Below are 24,877 nucleotides of genomic sequence, written 5' to 3'. Positions count from 1 at the left end.
AAAAACAAACGTACCCGGGAGAAAATATGTTCCATCGAAAAGTTATTGACAATGCAGTTTTCGTTGTATGGGAACATCATTTTTAGGAGACTAGACTGCACACGCCAAAATTTAAACATGAATATAGAAAAAATAAAGGATCACAATGCAATCAATTGAGCAAACTGAGAAACTGCAATGTAATTGAAAGCACTGGTTGTCATTTGGGCCACTGACCTGCCAGTGCTCTGGATTCTCTGTCAGCTCATTAAGTTATAAAGTTATATAAAGTCGTATCTCATGTTCAATTCAATTCAATTCAATTCAATTTATTTTTATATAGCGTCAAAACATAACAGAAGTCATCTCGAGACGCTTTATTTATAGAGCAGGTCTTAGACCGACATCATAGTTTATAAACCCAACAAGATCCACCAAGCGCACTGTGGTCAGGAAAAACTAATGTAAATAACAGCAACACCACTTCTTACATTGTTTTCTGTCCCACAACTGCTGACTTCACTGGCCTACTTTACAACACATGAAAATTATGTATGATTTAGTGTATTTGATATTCATACTGTATGAAGTCATTAAAAGTATGTGAGACAGTTTCTGCTTTTGTTATCTGGTATAATGAAACCTGTGATCTTCAGTGGGTGTGCACAACACTGGCTGCATCACAGACAATCAACCCATCGCGCCGTCTGGCTCGCCCGTCGCCACTCTATACAACTACATCTTCCTCAGCCACTTTAACATCTGATGGAATTAAATTGAAAAATGAGGGCTGTGTTTATGAGGATTTATTCATAATGTGCCCGTAGGTCGGGAGAATGAATGATTGTAGAATCTTTGATCAGAGTAATTGATACGGCAGCTTGGCAGGCGGATAAAGGAAGCTGTTAACACCGTTTTATCGGGGGTGTAACTCTACTCAGATGAACCTGAGGTTTGTGGCGGACCATTCAGTATGTCACTTCATTGTCTGCAGCCTCGCCAGCGGATATAGCTCAACCCTGGATATTACAAGATACTTATCAGCTTCGTCTCGCAGAGTGGAAAGCAAATGGAGGCATCCAGACAAAGACTGTTTCTCTCTCTATCTCTGAGAATCCTAATCGTCTGGTTTTCCTCATGTAGCTAACGAGTGTTACCGCTTTTCATCCACAGTCGCCCACCCCTGAAACTCTCTCCCTCTTGTTTCCTGGCATCGCTCCGCTCTGGAAGCCAACCTGCTTTGGCTCTGCCTCTGTCGTTCTCTTGGCAAAGGAAGGTCCCCATAATCTGGGTTAGAGATGAACACAGGAGCTCCAGATGATGATTGTGTTATAACATGATAGCATCCTGTTAGCCCACAGTTCTTGAATGATAACTCCAAATTACACTGCACTGACATATGAGGCTCTTTTATTGGCCTACCATTCAGATTTCAGTCAACCATTCAATCAGCTGATTCTTCCTCTGATCACAGACCTTCAGCTAGGACCACATCTACTGCTCGTCTTTGGTCCATTGATGAGAAGTTAGTATAAATTACCGAGACGTCCTTGTACCTAAAACCGCCTGCTCATATGAACTCTGGACAATGTCTGGAGTTGCCCTGTCACACATGTACTACACAACAGAAGACATGTCAGACATGTTCTCACCTACTGGAAATACTCTGGTCTGGATCGATATGTTGATTCAATTATCAACGACCAAATATCATCCATGCAAAGTGAATCATATTGATACATATCACCATCTTTAAGATATGCCTTTATGGCACGTCTGTGTCACCATTTCCGTCCAAACGCACCCCCTTTCAACAGAACCAGTAATAAAATTGTCAATTCATATTTTAGGTTGCTTTTTGTGACTTGATATAAATGTAACCGATAGTGTTAAATGGGCATATGATATTGCCTCATATCGATTGCAGGCCCCTGACTTGAATCAAATGGAAATCGTATCGTGGCAGACTCGGTGATATCAGCAAATATTGACCAAAGAATTGATTAAATATCGTATTGTGATTTACACTGTTAGTAGAGCGTGCAGGAGGACAAGACGCGAATGACACCCCGGTAACGTAGCTGGTTCATAATTTGGTCATAAAGAACCGAGTCTCTTGCCATTCCTTGAATTTGTCTGACGATTTTGGCCCTTACCAACATAAGTTCCCGAATCTCGTTGTCTCTCCAGTTTGACATTTTTGTTGGTGTCTTCAAGTAATGCTCTTCTTCTTCACCCTCGAATGTTTGTTTTCTTCCGATTTTGCGCCAACTGCTTGATGGAGACGTCATCAACACTCAGACAATGAGCAGCTCTATTCACACATGGGCTCGATAGGACATTACACAGACTTTGTACCATGGAGCTAGCAGGGTGAAGTCCGTTTAATGATTCAGACATTTGCGTTCTCACATACAGCTCCTTTGGGTAATGTCTGGATAAGTTCAGGGTTGCAGTGCATGTTTGAAAGTTGCTCAAATAATGAATATCACATTCACATTATCATTATGGACATCATCATTATTAACCCTTTCAACAAGCGTTTTCTGATCTGCCACCTCTGTGGTGAAGTCTAGTTAGGTTCAGCTACCTAAAACTACGTAAGGTTAATGATAGGGAATGAGCTGCTTAATGGTTGGGAAAAAAAGGATAAGAATAGAATTATTATATTATTTGAATTAATGCCAAAATCTATAACAAAACTTATCAAAAACTCATAATGGTTAAACATACACATCTTCACGTCCCGTGTGAAACCAGAAGTCAACGTTGATTTATTATATCCCCGCGACAACGTAGTCGGGGGTATATAGCGCTCCGCGTGTCCGTCCTTCCGTCCGTCCTTCCGTTCGTTCGTGTGTCACACTTTTGTTTCCGGAGCAGAACTTGGAAAACTATTTAACTTATGAACTTCAAATTTGGAATGATGGTTGACAGTGTGGTCTAGTTGTGCCTTTTTGGGGTTAGGAGTCCAGGGTGCCCAACAGTTTTTAAATTTTGGCCAAAGATTTTTTTCGACCTCAATTTTGTTTCCGGAGCAGAACTCGTTCCATTCGTTCCAAAAGGGCAAAACCTTTGGCCCTACTTTAGTAGGGGTCAAGCAGTGAACGGGGGTGCTGTATGTGAGCCATGCTCACTTTTGCCTTGTTTGTCCCGTCATTTCCGTGCTTAAGGGACGCCAGTTGGGTAGTTATTTTAACCCAAAACCACAATCTTTTCCTAAACCTAACCAAGTTGTTTCCTGTGAAGATGGAAGTTTATTTTGAAATGACTGTATGCATGTAACAAGTGGAAATTGACACGTGTTACTGGGCGTTTGTAGGAGAATGCCCGAAAAACGAGGAGTAACTTTTCGTAAGCTATCATGCGTTGAGGATACGTTGCATCTCGTCACAGGTTGCGTTCAATGTTGAGACTTTTTGCTCTGGTTGAGATGTTTTTCTTGTTTAACAATATGTTTCCACCGAATGTTTTGCAGCACTTTGCAGCAGCCTTTAACGTACCATTGTTCTCATATGGTAGGCGCGTTTATCGAGACAGTCTGGGAAGTACCAATGCTCTGTTACAGTATGTTCAGAACAGCTTCATTTCCATAATGAAAAAGTTTCTTTTTGCTGTTTTGGCAGGACTTAATGGGACCCTGTGTAGAGAATCAACCTGTGATGGATTCAGACTCTTTCATTATCGATCAGTTCAGTTAAGAGTAAAAGAAAATCAGACTTGTGTGTTTAGTGTTTTGGGGTTGTTCCTGTAGTTGGTTGGATTATGATCTCACTGCAGTTCTCTGGTATATTTTTCACATCTGGGTGAATGTTATTGGTAAAAATGGCATCATTCTCAATGGACAAACCAAGCTAGCTGAAGTAAGCATCTTGCCCATGGATGTTTGAAAGGGCACATCTTGACGTCCTGTAAGATTAAGGGGCCACAAGTTGCAGGATTTAATCCAAAGAAAACATCACCAGAATCTGTTGATCTCAAGCTGCTATATCCAAGCTCCATTGTCCATTTCAGTAAAAACAGAGCGATAATGTTCTATCCTTGTTTGTGTTTGCCCTCAGCTTGCTGAAACATGGAGACGAGTGCTTTGAACCTGCATCCTGCCCCTGTCTATGGAAAGGAAAGGAATATTACCCCGGCGACAGAGTCTCCTCCCCGTGCCATCAGTGGTACGTTCATGCATTTATTAAGATTCAGCCACGTTAAAATCCCATCAAGCTTTTATAGAAAACTTTGTTTACTATCCATTTTGTCATGGCATACAAATTAGTATTATCCCCACCAATCATTCGCCAACAGTATCTGTCAGAATTAAGACAAATCTCCACCAACGCTGCTAATTTTTCAAAGTCAGATTTTGCCTGAAAGCGTGGAGTCCTGAGATTGTTGGAGCAGCGAAAGTGGCCACCTGATATCCATAATTCTCTGTTATCACGGGACAGAAAAAGGCCTTGAAAACAGAGCAGGCCCTTGTATAACTCTTTGATTCTCCCTGCCTCAGACTGTTCATCGCTGGTGAAAGGAAACACTCTCCCAGTGATCTCAGTCTTTCTCCCATCCTTCCATTTCTTCTTCAAGCCACAGCCAGGGAAGAAGATGTAGATGACAGCCTAATAGTGCAATGAGCAGTGATTCAGCCTTTTGACAATTCACCAGCCACTTCTCTGCCTGCTGTAAACCTGAGGCTCTTGAACAAAAAGGAGGCCATTAGACATGAAAAAAATGTCCTCGCACTAAGTGGGAACAAGTTGATGCTGAATCACTGAAGCTTTGCTGTCTTTGTAGTGTTTGCCAGCATGGGACGTTCCAGTGTGTGTTTCATCCGTGTCCATCCATGTGCATGGCTTACGGTGACCGCCACTACAGGACGTTTGATGGGCTCCTGTTTGACTACGTTGGTGCATGCAAAGTCTATCTTGTAAAGGTATTGAAAGTATTTATTTATAATGAGAGAGAAAAAAATGTGTTTTTTAAATATTTGAACCCATTAACTATTCAGCTGCACACTTAAGGCTTCTAGTTTTGGGGTGTTTTTTGGGTTTATCAGTCTTTATTGAAAAATACTCAATTCTAAAGTCGATCACTGCAATTTCTAATAAACAAGGTCCTCTTGTGACATTAGCAGCTCAAAATGATCTGATGATAAAGTGAAAAGACACTTAAAGTCCCTTTAAAGGATAACTTTAAACAACACCTTTTGAAATTGGTCCAGTATTGAAGGAGAACGCTGGAGCTGTAAAACTAGCTGTAATGTCATCATTTGGGCAACCTGGTACCGTCAGTTTATGTCCTCTAAAAGTGCTTGTTTTGGCCACTGACTAATATATTTATACTTACTTTGTATATATATATATATATATATACAGTATATTAGTGTCAGCAGCTTTTGTAGTTTCTGTGATTGTGTTTCCTCTCCTCCACAGAGCAGCGCTGATGTGATTCTCAGTGTAACAGCCGAGAACATTGACTGTTTTGACAGCGGAGTCATCTGCAGGAAATCTCTGCTGATCAACATCGGAAGATCCTTCGTAGCATTCGATGATGACGCTGGGAAGCCAGTAAGTGTCACTTTCAATATATTTTTTGCCAGCTGCGAATTTGCTGCATGAAAAAGAAGCAGAAATTCTAAAATACAGAATATGTGCAACTGAAAAATGAAGGTTTTGTTGTCGCACCTTTAAGTAGATTATGTGTAAACATGCATTTCATTTTGGTGGCAAATCATATTTAAGTCAACTCAAGAATAACATCTGAGAATATTTCAGTAAAATGGAACCACTCTGTCCGTTGCAGAATCCATCCAGCGTGATCGACAGGAAACAGAGGATGTACGTCTGGCCAGCCGGGTACTTCACAGTGGTTCATTTCCCAGAGGAAGACGTCACCGTCCTCTGGGACCGCAAGACCACCGTCCACATCCAGGTCGGACCTCGCTGGCAGGTAGGACGCTGGTTCAGTGTCTTTGTTTGATTCTAGAGTGACTAAAAGTTCAAATATATACAGTTACACAAAAATGTCTTCCTATTCAGACTACATTCACCATCATGCCCTGTCCTCCCTGATGAGGATATATTTGAAGTTGACAGAAAAAGCATTTTGAATAAGCAGGCCCCTAGTTATAGGAAAGATCTACAAACCCCTCATGAGCCTGTGTGCCCTCTTGGATCAGCTGATGGCCTTCTGAGCGTTCCCAGAGCCCGACTGGTGACTAATAAACTCTGGAGCGATTTACCTGCTGAGATTAGGTCTGCTAAATCCATTACTACTTTTAAATCTCTTAGTAAAACATTATTCTTTAAAACACTATCATTAAAAGCTCCTTTTACTCTCTTGTTTGGGAGTTTTCGACCGTATCACATGGTCGTCATCATCAGTTTGGGCTATGCTCAGTCATCATATAACTGTACATGTTCAAACTTCCTGTCCATGTTGGTTTAAAATTTGATTCTAATTCATTCTTGACCTTTTCCAACTGAGTAAACTCCATTTGCTGATGACGTGTGATATAAAAACAAATCGAAAAAAGCTATGCAACAAGCAAGTACGTTGAGATTGTTCTGTCAATATTTGAGTTTATGATGGCTATCAGAGAAAACCTGAACATTTTAGTCACACAGACATTCATAAAACACAAACTCAAACATGTGGCATGATTTATTCCTCTCTCACCAACTGGAGGTGTGCTCAGCAACAGAGTGCTCAGTGCTGCCGCCGGTGGTCAGAGGCTGTCTTGCAACAACACTGCAGTAGGAGCACACAGCGCTATTCACACCCTCAAAGCAGAATAAGAAGAACAGATAGGGTAGTGCACTCTGTTGGGTAAACTGTGACCGTATGGAACCTTTTAAGAGGACATTTTATTTAGGATGTGATGATATTTATGTATAAAAGTGATCCGGTTAAAGCGAGCTGTTGGTGAATGTGTTCAGGGGAAGCTAAGTGGGCTGTGCGGGAACTTTGATATGAAGACGGTGAACGAGATGCGGACACCCGACAACATCGACTCCCAGACTCCTCAGGAGTTTGGAAACAGCTGGACTGCAGCAGAGGTGAGTGAAAAGTCACCTGGATCATCATTAACCCTGTGAAGCCTTTTATTTAGAGCATTGTAGTTATATAACAGACAAAAACACAGTCATATTTTGTGTCCAACACTTCACTGAAAAATGATGTGATATGATGTTAATAATAACTGTTATAATCACCATTGTTTTTATCAGATCATCGCAGGATCTGTCTCTAAAAACTGAACACTCACTTCCTCTTGATTTTAATTTACAAACATTCTCAACACATTAATATTCATTCATGACTGATAATGTTTATCAACTTAACCTCCTCAACCAACAAATTGCATTAGACCTGACTTTTCAGACTTTACTACTTAACCTTTAATAAAAAATTCAACACCACTGTGTGTGTGTGTGTGTGTGTGTGTGTGTGTGTGTGTGTGTGTGTGTGTGTGTGTGTGTGTGTGTGTGTGTTTTCAGTGTGTGAACAGTCCAGATATCAGACACCCCTGCAGCCTCAGTCCGCTCAGAGAGCCGTTTGCAAAGCGGCAGTGTGGCGTCCTGCTCAGTGAGGTCTTCCAGGTCTGCCACCCGGTGGTGAGTAACAGCACAACAGCAGCCCTCCGTCCTGCAGGTGGGACTCTTTGGAGTGCTGTCACTTCTGAAAACTCCCATGTCAAACCGCTCATTGCCATCTGATTGTCTTTTACTGTTAATATATGACTTTCAACAAAGATGACCCAAATATGTGCCTGTGTTTGTATTTGTGAAACTCTTCATGTCATGTATTTATAATCTTTTGAGTATCAAACACTTGTCCCTCTTGGCTGGATACTTGTCAAATAAATAGATAATAAATGAAGGTGAGGTATGACTTGAGAACCCAGTACGTTGTAAATCCTACCTGTCCTTGAGGTTTTTGTGAGAACGGTGAATTTTTAAAATACATTTATTCTCGATAAATTGCTGAGAAGTGTTTGTTGTTCAGGTGGACGTTACCTGGTTCTACATGAACTGCCTGGCAGACACGTGTGCCTGCAGTCGAGGAGGCGACTGTGAGTGTTTCTGCACCAGCGTGGCGGCATATGCCCAGCGCTGCTGCCACCAGGGCATTCCTGTCGACTGGCGCTCCCCGTCTCTGTGCCGTAAGTGAAAAACCTGTATTATTATTTTATATCTGAAGCCTGACGCCAATATCTTATTACAATAATAAGCATTATTGTAATAATAATCATTAATGAAATACTGTATACCTCATTAAAAAGTGGTAGGTTACTTATTTCTCTTGATTATGAAGCACTTTGTAACATCTATTACTTTTATTAATATTGTTAATTGTCCATGTGCTTCTCTCTGCAGCGTATGATTGTGAATTCTACAACAAAGGTTAGAAATCTCTATACCGACTTACATGCTACACAAAACACACCTACACTCACATGAGGTTGGATCTATAAATACTGTGTAAATGAAACACTTTCCACATGGCAATATAAAATGATTGATAAAACAGGCTGAGCTGAGTGTGATACAGGGCACACTGACATTCACACGTTTAGGGTTCAAAATATTGTCAAGTAATAGTATAAGTATAAGTAGTATAAGTCAAACTTGATCAATCAATAGATCATTATTATTCACAGTATTTATTAGTGCATGATGTTGAGAGCAGCTGTTTTAGTATTAGTGGATGCTGTTAGATTAGATTAGATTAGATTAGATTAGAATAAAATAACTTTATTGTGGAAATGTGTCTTTAGCTTCTCCCAAAGTACAGCGAAGGTACATACAATGCACATAACACAGCACACCATTAAAAAATATACAGTATACAACATAGTGCAAATGTATATAAATATAGAAGAAAGCGTGAGCCTCTTTCATGTCAAAGGTGAAACAGGATTATTTCCACCTCCAGTTATGGCTACTGGAGGCAGTTGCACATGTGGTCACTCACACATGTGCACAGATTCACGAGTGACATTTAAACAAACATACCACTGTTTTTTTGCAAGTTTTAGCTACTTGACTGGTGTATTTTTGCTTCCGCTCCAAACAGCCACTGGTTGATTTTAAACATCAGCACCACACCTCCCCACGACGATGATGCAGGCTGCTCCCTCGTAGTCCATTAGCCGACTAATCGGTCGTTTTGGTCTAAGTCCACTAAGATTTCTTTAGTCGATTAATTATTTTTTATGCTTTCTTCATGCTGAATAAGTTATTTCCAAGACATTTATGAGCACATCTCTGGTAAACACCAGATTTAAGATGGTGCTTTTGTGTGATTCTTTGTGGAGAAACTCAGTTTTACAGATCTGTTGATTAAATCAACTAATTGATCAGTCGACAAAACCGTGCGACTGTTAGTCGAATGAGAATATCTTTGGTCGTGGACGGCCCTAACGATGATGCAAATCTTGATTTTCATATGGTGACAACTAGTGGAAAAAATACATCTGAAACATTAAAAACTAAATATTCTGTAACAATAACCCCTGCTGCACTAACATGGCCTCCCGTCTGCAGTTCTGGGTAAAGGTCCCTTCAGGCTGATCACATTCAGAGATGGGACGATGCTGTTGGCAGCCAGCAGGTCCAGTGGCTCCGTGTTCCTGCAGCGGGGCAAACCTCAGCGTCCCCGCCGCCCCTGGAGTCTTCTCGCAGTTTATGATGACGCCAGGCCTCAGCAGAGCCCGACCACACGGTGACTTATTTTTTCTATTCAGTCATTCATTCACTTTATTAACGTAGCAGGATTCATTTCACTACAAGAACTCACTCTGAGGTTATGTATTTCTTCTGTGCAGCACTTAAACTCCTCTCTCTGCAAGCCTTCACTTTTATAATTTTTTTCCTGCTGTCGGAAGTCACAACTATTCAACGGCGTATTATGGCAATTGACACAGAAAGCAACTTGACTGTATTTCTGCTGGACTGTGAGAAATCAACAGGAAGCCATTTAATCACAAGTCCTCTGATCTCAATGACCAAATATGTTGTGTATATATTGCAAAGGTTTTCGTTAGTTTTAATTTTAATTTGCTTAATTAATGAGTAAAGCAGTATACTTTAATATATTGCCACTGTGGGTTGTTGGTGGTTTTAATGACCACCTGTGCACCTGTCCACGTGGTCAAATTGTCCTTGATTAGGACGCTCATTGTAAACCTCTAGATATCTCAGTATCTGCCTTCTGTACGCTCCCCTGCTTCCTGGTGTACTGAAGAATCATTTTGTTCTCAACAGACACATCGCGGGTTTCCTTTGAGGCGGCCGACAGACCGAACTACTTCCTGTACGCGAGCCCCAGCGGCCAAGTGAGGCTGGCCAAGTGGGAGGAGAGCGAGGCATTCTGGGACGGAGCCACCTTTGTCCTCCACAGAAACACCTGGATCCCCGGCTACGACTCGCTGGAGTCCCACGCAAAACCCGGCTTCTTCCTGCACGCCATACCGGCCCGCCTCCACCTGCTCAAGTACAGACACACCGACAGCTTCCGCAAGGCCACGCTGTTCAGACTGACAGGTCAGCAGCACTGAAATGAGCACATCACACACACACCGCTCACTGAAAGTCAGGGTTACAGATGCTGCAGTCGCATTGAAAGTCCCACATTATTCCAACAAAAGATTGTGTTGCCATGGTGACCGGGGTGTCAGTCACCCCTAAACATCTCATTCAACAATGAAACAGATTGGAGACAAAAATAATGGATTCAATTCTAATACCATTGAAAACATTCAGTTATTCCCAAAGTGTTTTACAGCCTCAGTAGAAACTGTAAACTGCCTTGGCTCAGAAACTCTAACAGAGAAAAATGTGTATATATAATAAATAAATCAAATAAATAATGGTATATTTGTTTAGGCATCTTAAAGGGAAATTCTGGTTTCATGCAAACTGGGTCTTATTTTTCATAGTTAAAAATGGCAAAGTTAGTCAAACTTGTTTGGAAGAGAAAACAAACTGAGACCGCTTTTCTCATTTCTCTATTTTGTGCCTCCTCGTCTCCTGTCTCCTCCTCGTCTCCTGATGTCTCAATTCCTAAAATGCATCTGGAGGAGAGAGGAGGCTTGCCGGAGGAGCTATGAGCAAGGATGCAGAGGTGTATCCTTTGCAGAAGTCTTTTCGGCATATAAAAGAGGCGTGAAACGCAGCTGTGCCACACATCAGATGTAATTGACGTCGCTTTGAAACAACTGCTCCGAAGCACGGATGTCTCATTTTGTTAAATGCCTGTTGCCTCGACTCCTCTCTCCTTGTGTCTCTTCCTTGCCTCTTTCGCTCGCATCTCAGGTGGGAGGGACTAAAGATTCATTCACACTACGAGTGACAAAAGCAACAAAACGGCCAATCGTGGCCGGCTACATTGTTGGCGAGTCACCGTTGAAGTGTTGCTCAAGCGCTCGTGGATGTATTATATGTTGAATAGCACTTGGAACGTCATTCCTTTTAGATGGAACGGAACGGGGTGAGACAAAAACATACGATGCTTCAGTTTATACAGAGAATATTTAGCCTGGTCAACACAACGTATGGTGCGTAACGTGGAGTAGTGCGCCCCTCCGCATGGATGGCCACAGCAGGAATAGACAGCATTGTGTTTATGAGACACAAATCATTGGAGATTGTTATGCGCAAATAAACACGCTCGTTAACATCTGCTTTACTATGAGTAATATTGGTATATTATTATTAGTAGTATTATTTATTTTAGGAACTTAAATATAATAATTATTATATGCATACACATACATAATATACAGTTATACAGAAAAAAACATTGGCACTAACTAGCTGAGCTCCACGTCTCCCCTATATTTTGAACCCTGCATAGACATTTGTCTCATTACATGAAGTCATTATTCTACAGTAATACACAGAAGTCATAACTACAAGAAGATGTCTCCAGTGTTTTAGTGCCAGTGTGCTTCCTTATCTTATTATGTTGGTAGAATTACATTGACCTGACAAGAGTCAGAGACACTGACGGCAAAAGGCATGTTGAGGTTCTAGTAATACTTTTAAGCCTCATTGAGGATTCAGGAAGTTTTGCTCAGTGTTCAGCTGGCCATCAGGGATCAAAGGTCAAGACTAGTGACTCCTCTGGCTGCATACTCTGCTCAGAGAGCAGCCGAGCTAATCATTGATGCTAAAAATACAGCAGCATTTATGTTGCTTAATGGAAAAAGGGTAGGAGCCAATAGCAGATTGGATTTCCTGCTGAGTGCAGTGAATGCCGAACACATTCAGAGCGAGAGTGGAGGTCCAGCCTTCGGACGGACACTAATGGCTTTCTAAGTTCATCACATTACTGGTCTGTGAAAAACATTTGAGGATCATTTTCTGCCGGTCTAGCTTAGTAACCTTAATAATTAGTAATAAAATAAAAAATAATAAAAAAGTAATAAACTTTTCCTATACAAGTTTTCCGGCAGATTGAGGAGACATCAGAGTATTTTTTTTTTGTATCAACACTGTAAGAGCAGTTTAATTGAGACTATAAGATATATTTCAACACTTCTGACCCTGCTGCAACCACCTGTGGTTTCATTATTGAACACTCGTGTATAGAGTGGTACAGGAATGAGTCCTAAAACCTGGAAATGAGTTAGTAATTTAGCACTTCCGGTTCCCTCGTCTGGAAGTCAATGAGTTTTCAGAGAGATGCCTGTAATCAGGTCTGTGGTTAACACAAGCTGAAGAGATTTTAACGTTTCCTTCTACGATATAAAATACGCCTATAAATATCCCACTAGTGCATTTTGAAACCTTTGTGTCTTAAACAAGGCTGTTGCTATCAAGTAGCTAAATGAGACTACTAAACGTCATCACACCGACATGTCCGCCTTTACAGCCTCGTTGTGTTTACTCACGCTCATGTGACCATGGTGGAGTTGATTTATAGCCTAAAGTTAGCTTTGTACTTCTGGCGATTACCTTTACTCTTCAAAAATCATAAAAGTGGTGTTCATTAGTGGAGATTATCTTGCTGAACAAAACGTGTATCATAAATGTTACACGTTCAAAGTATCATAAATGTGTGTTTGCGACAGAGCTCATTTTCTACAATAATCCCAAACAATCCCATTGGCTTTATGTCGAGGGACCCAGGGCGATGCTAACTTCCTGGTTGGCATACAAAAATACGTCATTCCTACAGCACTCTAGTGGCAAAGCATTGTTCAAAACCACATAACTTTATTTTAAATTTCAATCAAGTTCCCGAAGATTCGAAAGATACCAAATATGTGTATAAAATGATACACATGACATGCACAATATTTCCATTTGATGTGATGGTGCAACCATTAAATACATGAAAGCGATCATGATACAAGTACTTAAATACACAATATGTAATGTTCTGCCGCTAGGGGTTTCTCAATCAAAACAATAAGAAAAGACGGAGTCTGGGGACATCTTGAAGTAGCGTGGAATCATGGGAGTTGTTATCTTCACCGTCATTGCAGTCAGCTTCTCCCAGTTAGGATTCCTTCAGTCTTCATCGTTCAGGAGCTGAATTATCCGCAGAGGTCTCCTCCCATCCAGATCGAACGGACCCGATGATTAAAACCAGTAAAAATACTGATTAAAGCAGTTTCACGTTAAAAATCTGTGTTTCTCTGACACTGTTTGGTTGACACAGTGTTTGCTCAGCTTGTTTCTCTGAGAACTTAAGATCCAGACGTCCAATAACTAAAATCCTTCATCCTGTCAAAAATATATAGTTAAAAACGACCAAGATCTAAAAACTGTATCGTAATGTGGCTTAAAAGTGGTTCAAAAGTCAATTTATGACAGTTTCTGTCAGACAACCACAATGCTGATGCAAGCGCAAAGGGGATATGATGACGCCATTGACAGGCGACTGAAATGAAACGGACTGTTACCTTGATTCAAATTACAGATTTCTCTGGTTTTCAAAATTGTTGGAAAAATATGTGATAATGTAAGTACACAACGTGGAAAAGTTACATATTATACCTTTAAACTAGATGTGGTTTCATAATGTTTAAAAGAAATGTCTTTTCCTTTCTAACTTTAAGGCTACTGAAAATGTAGGGAAAGGTTAGGGTTTACAGACATAATGCTCATCAAGCTGTGGTACAATTCAATCTGATATGAAAGTGGACATTTGTTTATATACCACAAAAGTTTGTATTCACCAATTCTATTTTATTGTACCTTTAAGGTCGTCAGAGCTGGACTTCTTCCTCAAAGAGTTTTATACCTTTACACTTCAGCAAGGCTCAATGTCAGAGACGTAACAGTCCGGTGAGCTTGAAGGAAATGAGTAAACTGTTGTGTGTTTTTCATAAGGCCCCAGCCGAGACGCCCCGCCTGGTCCTCTGTGTCAGTGGAGGTACGATTCCTGTGTCATCCCCTGCTTCAAGACCTGCAGTGACCCGTCAGCTGAAGCCTGTGTCGCCATTCCACAGTGAGACCTTTGCCCTTTTCAATACCGCTCAACACAACTCAAACTGTAGACAGTCTCTACTGGACTTCAGCAACACATCAGGCCCGCACAGAGCTCTAATTAAATATCTGATGTTCGATCTGATGGAGCTTCTTTTTCCAATTACATCTTTAATTATGTTATTTATTTAAAGTGAGCAATGCTAAGTGCAGGGAGGATGTAGTTATCGGGTGTAAATAACCGCAATGTACAAAGAGTTAAACTCTTCTCTCACACATTTTACTCTTTACTCTAATTTAAAATATAATCCGTGCAGGAAAAGTGAAATTCTTACTCACCAAAATATTCCATGCACCATATTTATAGTAGTGTGTGATTTTCTCTTCATGTCTTCATGCCTGCACTGAAAAGACGTGGAAGTGATGTTTGAGACGGTTTTTACCTGCGTCCAGTCTTAACTGTGATTCAGTCACAACCAATGTGTGTTTTATAACCTGAAAGTAACATAAAACATGACGTTTATTGTACAATGGACAGTTTGTTTTATGGCTGTGTGTTGCTCTCTGTGCAGAGTGGAGGGCTGCCTTCCTGTCTGCCCCCCTCACATGGTCCTGGATGAGGTCACCCGTCGGTGTGTCAATGTTGAGGACTGTGAGTATCCCCAGACGAATTTCTGTCATGTTTTGCTCGTCAGATGTTAAACTGATTTCTTGGTGGAACGGGGTGTTCATTGGTTGGATTGCTGGAGCAGCGGTTACATGTGGAAGGACTATTTTGAAAATAGATTAAAAAAAATCTGAAATGGTGTTATTAGTTAAAATCTTAACATGTACACCTATGCCCTAAAATAACCACTAAAATACACTCAGTAAGGGAATATAACACAAGATCTGACACATCTTCACTATAGTTATTGTAAATTTAAAGAAAATATAAACAACTCTTTTCTAATATGCTACACTTGAAGCAGAGTTTATCACCAAGGTGCTCAACTCTTCTCCAATATACTAAATGCTTGTTAACTTTGATGGACTTATTGATACCTCTTCTGGTCTCCACCCAGCTGTGTCCTCAAAATTAGAAATTGATAAGTAAAAAAAAAAAAAAATCAGCAACAGGTGAGAATATGTAATGAAATTCATTGTTCATTCCAACATGTTTTATGCATTTTAATCCATTAACTTTAAACTTATTTTAAAAGCTTAAGATAAAACAATACCAAAAAACGAATATAACCTTAAGCGGTGATTCCGGGGTTCAAGCCACGACTGTTAGAAGTTGAAAGCTGCGAGGGGTTGAGCTAGACCTTTGACACTTTCCAATACTTCCATTAAAGATAACGAGTACGTTTTATGACAGTTGGACAGATGCTCATTCATTTACGACCAAATCTGTTACATTTGTAGCTCCCCCTATTGGTTGATTGGAATTAAACTTTCAGGCATGTTTCAGGTGCTTATGTTTAAGTTTCATGATGATTGGCCCAACGGGTGTGGAGTTCAGCCTGTTGCTATGCTGAGCCATGCCCTTTCAAAGTTCATTGGTCAATATCTTCAAAATGCAATGAGTTGTTAACAAGCTGTAGATAACGTTTGATAAGCTTAGTCGAATAATGATGAACAGAAAATTTGATACAAATCGGAGGAACGGTTTAGAAGGAGACGTTAAAAATGTGTTTTTAAAAAAATGTTAAATGGCAAAAAATCTAGTCAGGCGGACTTCAGTGGTCCAAGAGGCTTTTTGGTAGAGTGAACAGAGATGAATATCTGTACCAACGTCCAGTGAAGGACTTGTGACTTTTGAAAGTAAAACATTTTGACCTTTAATTATATCGGCCCATCAGGCCGATTGGGGTCATATTTGTTGAGCAGCATTTGCACAACTTCCAATCATTGCTGAAAATTGTATTCATGGACAAGAGGCTCGTGCTCGTGATATTAATATTAATGGCGTCCTCCTCGGCTGAGCTGTAACGTTGGCTAGCTCAGTGGTGCTAGGTGAGCTAGCAGTATCGGTTAGCTATGAGCCTCTTGTCCATGAGTAGATGCACACTTCCTTCTGCGCGGTGATACGGTTGGCGGGTGTAGTTCGATAGAAAGAAAATAGTTCCTACATGAAACTGCTCACAACAAGGTCTGTGGATTATCTGGAGTAACTGGGTCATGATTTCTGGAAAGAGACATTGTTGTTGAGTTTTTCAAATGTACTCTTTTGGTGCTTTGAGCGCCACAAGCCGAGTGATATCTAGTTCTATTATATTAGAGAGAAGGCAGACATCTCTACGGCCGATACCTCCAACACTCGGCAACTCACACCAAAACAATCTGGATTGATAAACAGCACTACAGGTAGGAGGTTAGGCTGAACTGTCCCTTTAATATTGTTATCTGTTTTTAATATTGTTTTATCTTAAACTTTTTAAATAAGTTTGAATGTAATGGGCTAAAATGCATAAAAATATATACAGGTAAGAGGAAAAATATGTATTATTGATTTTGGGGTGAACGGTTTGTTTGAAACCCTGAAATGAAAAGAGAAGAGAGATGATGAACAATGGAGTCATCAACCATAGAATTTATAAATCATGTAGTTTAAAATTACCGCTAACCGCTATCGCTAATACCCAATGAAATAAGAGCCAAAGGGAACTGTCCGTCTCATAAACTGTCTCTGTCGAGCTCAGGGCTTCTCTAATACACTCTTTATTATTTGGTTTCAGGCATTAAGGTCCCAGTTGATGTGCAGCCTGTAACACCGTCTGCTGCTCAGCTGACCTCTGCAGCTGCCACTTCTGCAACCACCACAAGCACAGCGGCCTCCACCACCCCCCTCCAGGCCATCACTACCACCACTGCTTCTGCCGTGAGCACACACACAACCTCGTCTAAGGCACCACCTGGCCCTGATGAGTTTCCCCGTCCAGTCACCGTCTCTCCTTCTGCAGCTCCTGAAGTTCTCAGAACAGCTGAACCCCCGTCTCCTCCAACAGCGCCCCCTGCTGTCAGGCCAGAGGTGGAGGAGCCGCTGTCTACTGTCAGAGTGACTGAAGCCTCGCCCACCACTGTAGCAGGTACAACAGCACGGACGACCAGAGCTGTGGGCTCTACTACCAGCCACTTCAGCCCCAGCACGTCCAGGACGAGCAGTGCTCCCTTCGCCATCACAGCTCTGTTCTGGGTCTCCTCCTTCACCAAGCCCACCGACCTCCTGCAGCCGCTCTCCACCACCACTGCCACAACCCTGCATCCATCTACCACTACAGCACCGACCACAAGCTCTGTGGAAGGGACAACCCCCATCAGTACCCTTCCGCCTGTTGTTGTCGTGCAGCCAACCGAAGAGACCACAGAGGCTACAACACATTCAGCAGCAGTCACTCCGATTGTAACCGCTTCTAGTCCAAGTCCTGCTCCGGTCTCAGAGACAGCTCCAGTTTCAGACAGGACTACTTTACCAAGTACAGCTACTACTGCAGACACCAGCGCTAAACCTGTAACAGTGGCGCGACTTCCCCCAACCACAACTACACCCATCCCTCCTGGTTTACCAAGCACAGCCTCCTTAACCTCTACACCTCTCCCGACCTCACCACTTGTCGAAACAGGAACTGCAGTCTTTGCCCACAGTCACTTCAGCTAAAACCACAGAATCAGTCACACCAGCTGCACCTTCCATCACCAGTAAAACAACTGCGTACATAAGTCCAGAGACAACAAAACCACCTGCTACCACAGAGAAGATTCTGCACACCACTCCCACTGGGCCGACGACTTCTGCAACAACTGTTCCCGAGTTACCAACGTTAACCCCAATCCATGTTGCACCGACTACAACTGCACCATCAGCTGCTACAGACTGGAAAACAACAACAAAGAAAGTGACCATACTTGAATCCACTGTGTCTGAAATACCTGGAGCTACCACAACAACGGCTGCTCCTCCACCTCTGAAGATTACCGACACCACGACTGTGTCCACCACCACAACCTATGCTGAGAGAACCTCCTGGTCTGCTGCCATCCCAACAGCAGAGACTCAGACCTCAACATCTAGACCTCCAGAGGTTCCAAAAACATCCGCCGTGTCCACAGGTCCTCCTATTACAACAAAACCAACTGTACCGCCAGTTTCTTCTACGGAAACCACTGCTTTTCCACTTTTACCAGCAACAGAGAGCTCCACCCATCCTGCGTCTACCGTGCAAACCTCCAAGCCGTGGCATTGGGAGACCTCCTCCACCCCGGCCTACAGTCCCACAGTGAAGACTACGCCAGAGGTCACTTCTGAAACTGTCATCCACGAAGTCACTTCTACTAAAACTACTGAAGTGCCTCGTCTTCCCGTAACATCACAGCCGGTTGTCACCTCAGCGACATCACCTGCTGCCACCACCAAAACTTCAATGTCTCCTGAAATCTCAACCGCAGAAATTGCAGCTACCACAACCAAGAAACTGGCTACACCCCCACGTCCACCTGCGCCTGGTCTTCCTGAGACACTTCTCACCACCGTCTTTACAAGAGCTCCACCAGGTGTTGTCACCACCACTCTCCGTCCCGTCATCGTACAACCGATTACAGAGACGACACATCCAGTGACCGGCAGAGTGGAGGTGTCAACGAGAGCTACAACCATGCCGCCGCTATTTTGGTCTGCGCTGCACACAACTACTACTTCCATCGAGGCTCCAAGGCCAACGACTATCCAGGACAAAGTCACCACCCGGCTGGTGTCCACTACAAGAGCTACGCCAGCTACAACAACAACTAGCACCACCGCACGGACGACCACTCTCAGAACGACACCCAGAGTTCCCATGACAACAAGAGTTACCCCCAGAATCACGTCGACTGAGAGGTCAACCGTCAGGCCAGTCACTGCAAGGGTTACCGTAGCAACAAGGCCCCCAGCAGTAACCACCAGATCAACCACTCTCGGTCCACCGACTGTCACACCAAGCCCTGTCACGACAATCACGTCAGGGATGCCGTCTACATCTGTCGCAGCATCTGCTGAGTCCATCACCACAGCGAGCACGACCGAACGTGCTGACACAACCGCAGTACTTCCCAGCCTGTCCACCGCTACCGCTCCAGCGCCTGTTCCTACTCGAACCACAGTCACAGTATCTACAGCCGTCCCCACGATAACCACCAGGGAGTCAGCCACATCTGAGAAAACCCTGACAACCAAAGAGACTGACGTGTCACCATCCACATCCCAACCGGTGACGTCTCCACCCGATACGCACCTAATCTCCACCCAGAAGCCCGGTGTTCCCACTCCCGCTACGGCCTCACTCCCAGCAGCCACCTCGGTCCAAACTACTGAGCAAGATAGAGTTGATCGCACCAGTCCAGGTGCAAGGACGCCTCCTGCACCAGCGTTGCCGTACACACCACTGGAAACGACCAAACACACAGCAGAGGGTACAACATCAGTGGCTGTATCACCTACAAGGATGTGCATGGTGGGTTCAGTTATTATTCATTGCTATATAGATTACTTTATTTACAGTTTCTATAGACCGTTTCAACAGAATTGCATTGCTAGGAAACAGCTTGGCTCCATGTTTACTTCCTGTCAGCTTATGTCATTCACATACACTTCAACAGGAAATAAACAAAGGATTATTTTTATTGTTGATTAATCTGTTGATTATTTTCTCAATTAATTGATTAGTTGTTGGTCCCAAAGCGCAAGATGACGTCCTCAAATGTCTTCTTTTGTCAACAACTCAGATATTCAGTTTACCGTCATATAGGAGTAAAGAAACCAGAAAATATTCATATTTAAGAAGCTGCAATCAGAGAGTTTAGACTTTTTTTTTCTTAAAAAATGATTCAAACGGATTAATCCTTTATCAAATATAGTTGGCGATTAATTTAATTGTTGACAACAAATTGATTAATCTCAGCTCTAGTTTACAAATATGAAATGGTCTATATGTTTTCTGTCCCTTTAATGATAATTCTGACTGATTTAAATTTATCTGTGTGGACCTAAAAAGCCATAAAAAACATTTTGAAGCTAAATTTCAAAATAAGAGCACCAACTGCCGCTTTAATCTTGCAAATATAAACAGCAGCAGCCAATGTTGAAGTTCTCCTTCTTGTGTTTTTCCTGCTTTAGAGCAGCAGGCATGCTTATTTTTATTATACAGAAGTACAAGGTGCATATTGCAAAACATATAGTTTATCTGTAGTAATGCTCTAAAGCTATAGTTCACTTGCTAGCTTATTGTGGAGCTTTGGATCATATCCATAGTCCACTAAATGGACACTTCAATCACATGATAACAAGTGGTTGTACTGTATATGGGAAGGGAGCTGTATATGGCCACCTGGTGTCATTTGAAATTTGGTACTAACTAGGTCATGTGATGACACCTGAAGAAGTCCCTGAAGTAGGCCATGGTATACGGTCAAAAGCTCCAGAAAAGTTTACAATATTGATCACATATACAGTATATGTCTCCAAGGTCTGGAGTTTAGGTCGAATTTGAGTTAAATCAGTCTCTCTTGTTTCCTGCTTACAAACCTCTCTGTGTTTTATTTTTTGTTGTGTGACTTCTGGGTTTTCAGTTTTTAATTTGTTTCTATCCAGCCTCCGTATGCAGAGATCGTCGATGAGTGCACGAAATACATCTGCGTCAACAACCAGCTCATCCTGTTCAACAAATCCCAGAGCTGCCCCTTTACCTCTGACCCGCCAAACTGCGGCCTGCTCGGCTTTGCCATTCTCGTCAACGGAGACAAGTGCTGCCCGAAGTGGGACTGTCCATGTGAGGAAAACAGACACACACATTACATTATGCCACATGCTCTTGTTTTTACATTTCTCCAGACCAGTGATGTTTCCCTCAGATGTGGCGGATTATTGTTTTTAGCTGCTTTCATTGTCGCCTCTCTTGTGTGTTCCAGGTCGCTGCTCTATGTTTCCGGATCTGAATGTGATCACATTTGATGGGAACAGCGTTGCCATCTACAAGGCCGCCTCATACATAATAACCCAGCTGCCCAATGAGACCGTCAGTGTCCTGGTTCAGGAGTGTCCTGCCGATTCAGAGTCATCAGTAAGTCAATATCACACTTAGCAGGTTCCCTTAGAGCGATTTGAATGTAAGTCACTGATTTGATTAGTCATTGATTTTGACCTGATTTTATTTCCAAAGCTCCTCTGGAATTTCACCAACCTGTGTCTGGTGGCACTCAACATCACACACAACTCCAACCACATCATCATCAACAGGCTGCAGAGGAGGGTGAGAAGCAACCACATTTGTACCTTGTGTGTATTAACTGTCACATCAGCAGATTAAAGCACAAAATGGACTTCTAACTAATAAAATCTATCTGATAACATGCACTTTTTGTCTTCAGCTCTATGTCAACTCACGGTATGCCAAACCTCGATTCAAAAAGTTTGGCTTTGAGATCTACGACACAGGCAATATGTACCTGATCCGTAGCCCAGCTGGTCTCAAGCTGCAGTGGTACCACAGCACCGGCATGATGGTGATCGACACCGACAGCTCCAGCAACAAGCTTCACACAATGGGCCTCTGTGGTAAGTAGAGATGCTAATTTTGAATTTTTTTCCTGACCAATAGCCGACCCTCATTACCGACAAGATTAGTGCATTGCATACAGAGGTGCTGTGGTTGTCGTGCCTAACAAGCCGCCCAGCTGCAACGATAAACCTATGCACAAACAGGTTAACCTCTTAAGCCCTCGGGTGCTAGAAGGTGTGGTTCGCCTAGACAGACATACCCCAAATAAATCTGTAATAGCTCCACAACTAGCAGGTGTATATTCATGATCTTGGTCTCTATGGATAGGTAAGACCTCAGAGAATTCATCCTCCGTGCCAGTAACATTGTGACTGTTACTATGCCTGAGTTGATTGTGATGAACCAAAGGAAACATTTACACTTTTATCCTCGCCTAAAATGTGTTCTAGATTAGACAGTGGATAACACCATTATAGGAATGATGCCATGCACAGAGACGCCACTGAATTCATTCAGTAACTCCTTGAATACAACTGAGCCAAAGCAGATATAAATAACACAAAACACATAGATTCTACAAAGGTTTTAGTTAGGATATGACCAGGAGGACTCTCCATTAGGCCACTTGGTTACCCAAAGTGTGCCAAATGGGTTTTCTACCTTGAAAGGGAATCTGACTCTAAATTCTACTGATATCCACTACAGGAGGCTATGTGCACACAATGGAGCCTTTGGCCGTGACATTTACCCTGTGCATCATCACATTCTACCATTGTGCACAGTATAAAATCAATAAAAAACAACTAAACTGTAGAATTTTGACTCCAAATGGAGTAGTTTTATTATAATAATGAAATATGATCAAGGAAAACTTAGCTAATAACAAATAAGATCAATAACAATGCAAATAAGAGAACAAAAAAGAATCCAAAGTCAAGTATGTACATTCAATATAAAAACAGTCAAAAATATTATAAAGTAAAAAAACATTTTCATGGCGTTGAATTTGTAACTGAAATATTGAAATCATTACCAAACAAACATTGTTTGGACAAAATAAACTTGGAGTGTTGTTTTAGTAGCGTTGAGGCCTTTTCCTGCCTCAGCCTCCCGACTGCGGCCGGAGGGAACAGGGGAGACACCGGCACCCGGTCGTAGACGATAACGTTTCTCGCTCCGGAGCCCCGTCACTCCACAAGACACGGGAAACCTCTGTTGGTCTGGAGGAGCTGCAGCAGTTATTTCTGCACAAACGTCCACTGTACATTCACTAGATATTCTCAGAGCTAAACTAACTCTTCTGCAGTGTGGAGTGTGCGCGCATGCACGTGAGGTGGAGCGAGCTGAGTGAAAGCAAGCAGGCAGGCAGCGGAGCAGAGTACAGCAGAGACTCCGGCCCTGGAGACCAAAGCTACGGTCTCCCCCGCGTCCTCAGCCAACACTGTTTTGCAAGACGGGCTTCATAGATAGAGCTTTGCGGTTTTGATGCTTCCGTGTAGTTTGTGTTGCAGTCTGAGTCTGAACAGCGTAGCCACACGCGAGCGCACATGGGACACCGACCCAGGTGATTTATATGTGTAAGAGGTTACAAACAGTCCCTTTAAGTGACCGCTCCTCTGAGTTTTGCTCAGCTTTTTATTTAATTTTTAATATTTATTTTAACCGTTTAACTGATAGCATTAATGGGTTAATATTTTGACTGCTGATTAACGGTTCATTATTAACATCCCTAGTGGTATTATTAGTCCTGCAATCGTACTCCACACACAATTTTCATTGTATTAGCTTCTCTTTGAAACACCTGTCTTGCTTGTATACTGTGTTTGCATCGCACACAGTTTCATCTCACTAGAATGATCACAAAGAAACAAATCACTAAAAATGCAACAGTTGCACAACCACTTTTTTCTATCGCGTGATGTTACTGTCAATTATTTGTAAATGTTGTCATTTATATGAAAGATGTTTCCTCTTTAAGATGGAGAAAGGGTAGAATTGTATTTATGAAGCCAGACAAATAATAACTTGTGCAGATTGGTTTGTGATTGATTCTAAAAGATCAGCGAGAACTAGAATATGGACACCAGGAAGCACCAAAGTCTTGCACCATGTGGCCGGATGACACTGGCAGCTTAACTGGGTTGACCTTCACTAATCTTAAACAGTTACAGTAACTACATCCGTCAGCAAGATCCAGTTGTCACATTCAGGGATTAAATGTAGTGTTTTTGTGAACCACCTCAGGTTTCTGTGATGGAGACCCAACAAACGACCTGACTTTGGCCAACGGTACCACACTGGGCGAAAGCGAGGATCCGGCTATTTTCATCGACAGCTGGCAGGTCCCCAACACCACCAGCTACATCAGCCACAGCCGCCGCCGCGAGCTCAACTGCTCCACCAGCGACTGCTCCGGCTGCCTGCTCATGCTGCAGAACGACGCCTTCTCCCCCTGCCACGCCTTCGTACGTTAACCCATCTGTGAACTCATTTCCAGGTTCCTCTCCTTACACAGGAGCCAGTAGATCAGCAGTTTCCTCGCCTGGCTCTGAACTTAACGTTTCATGTTCTGCCATTATTGCTCTCTCACTTCTTTTCAGTAAAAGGCATGTTTGACAAATAAGTCCAAATGACTATTATAGCGTTATATAGTAATATTAAGCAGGAGCTTTATTTGAGTGTTTCTTTGTTTCCAGGTCCCGCCGAGCACCTTCTGTGAGGTTTGGGTACGAGATTCCGAGTATGTCAACAACCAGTGTGTGGCGCTGGCTGCCTACGTGGCTTCTTGCCACAAATTCAACATCTGCATTGAGTGGAGGAGTTCAGATTACTGCCGTAAGATTTCTGCCTCTTGTTAAAATATTGAACATTTCTTTGAGCTGGAGGGAAACTCTTCAGTGTACAGAGCTTTAACATACTGTGACTCTACACTGCAGTTACAAGATCTGGTTC

At 42.4% G+C, this 24,877-nt stretch overlaps 1 protein-coding gene across 1 annotated transcript in view; it reads left to right on the top strand.

The window, feature by feature from the left end:
• The window catches only part of LOC119478997 (otogelin-like), a 105,899-nt gene that overhangs the window by 50,407 nt on the left and 30,615 nt on the right, over positions 1–24,877 (top strand). The window contains 20 exon segments of the mRNA XM_037754141.1: positions 4,041–4,148; positions 4,765–4,903; positions 5,403–5,537; positions 5,773–5,919; positions 6,909–7,028; positions 7,470–7,586; positions 7,978–8,134; positions 8,349–8,375; positions 9,519–9,696; positions 10,219–10,517; positions 14,316–14,433; positions 14,984–15,063; positions 17,132–18,051; positions 18,053–19,882; positions 21,019–21,196; positions 21,336–21,487; positions 21,587–21,676; positions 21,795–21,981; positions 24,170–24,390; positions 24,622–24,760. Of these exon segments, the coding sequence (XP_037610069.1) occupies positions 4,041–4,148; positions 4,765–4,903; positions 5,403–5,537; positions 5,773–5,919; positions 6,909–7,028; positions 7,470–7,586; positions 7,978–8,134; positions 8,349–8,375; positions 9,519–9,696; positions 10,219–10,517; positions 14,316–14,433; positions 14,984–15,063; positions 17,132–18,051; positions 18,053–19,882; positions 21,019–21,196; positions 21,336–21,487; positions 21,587–21,676; positions 21,795–21,981; positions 24,170–24,390; positions 24,622–24,760 (5,342 nt within the window).

This window comes from Sebastes umbrosus, chromosome 2, assembly GCF_015220745.1.
Source record: "Sebastes umbrosus isolate fSebUmb1 chromosome 2, fSebUmb1.pri, whole genome shotgun sequence".
NCBI classification, from domain to species: Eukaryota; Metazoa; Chordata; class Actinopteri; order Perciformes; family Sebastidae; genus Sebastes; species Sebastes umbrosus.
Note: the sequence above shows the minus strand (reverse complement) of the source record. Positions and strands in the feature narration are given on the sequence as shown.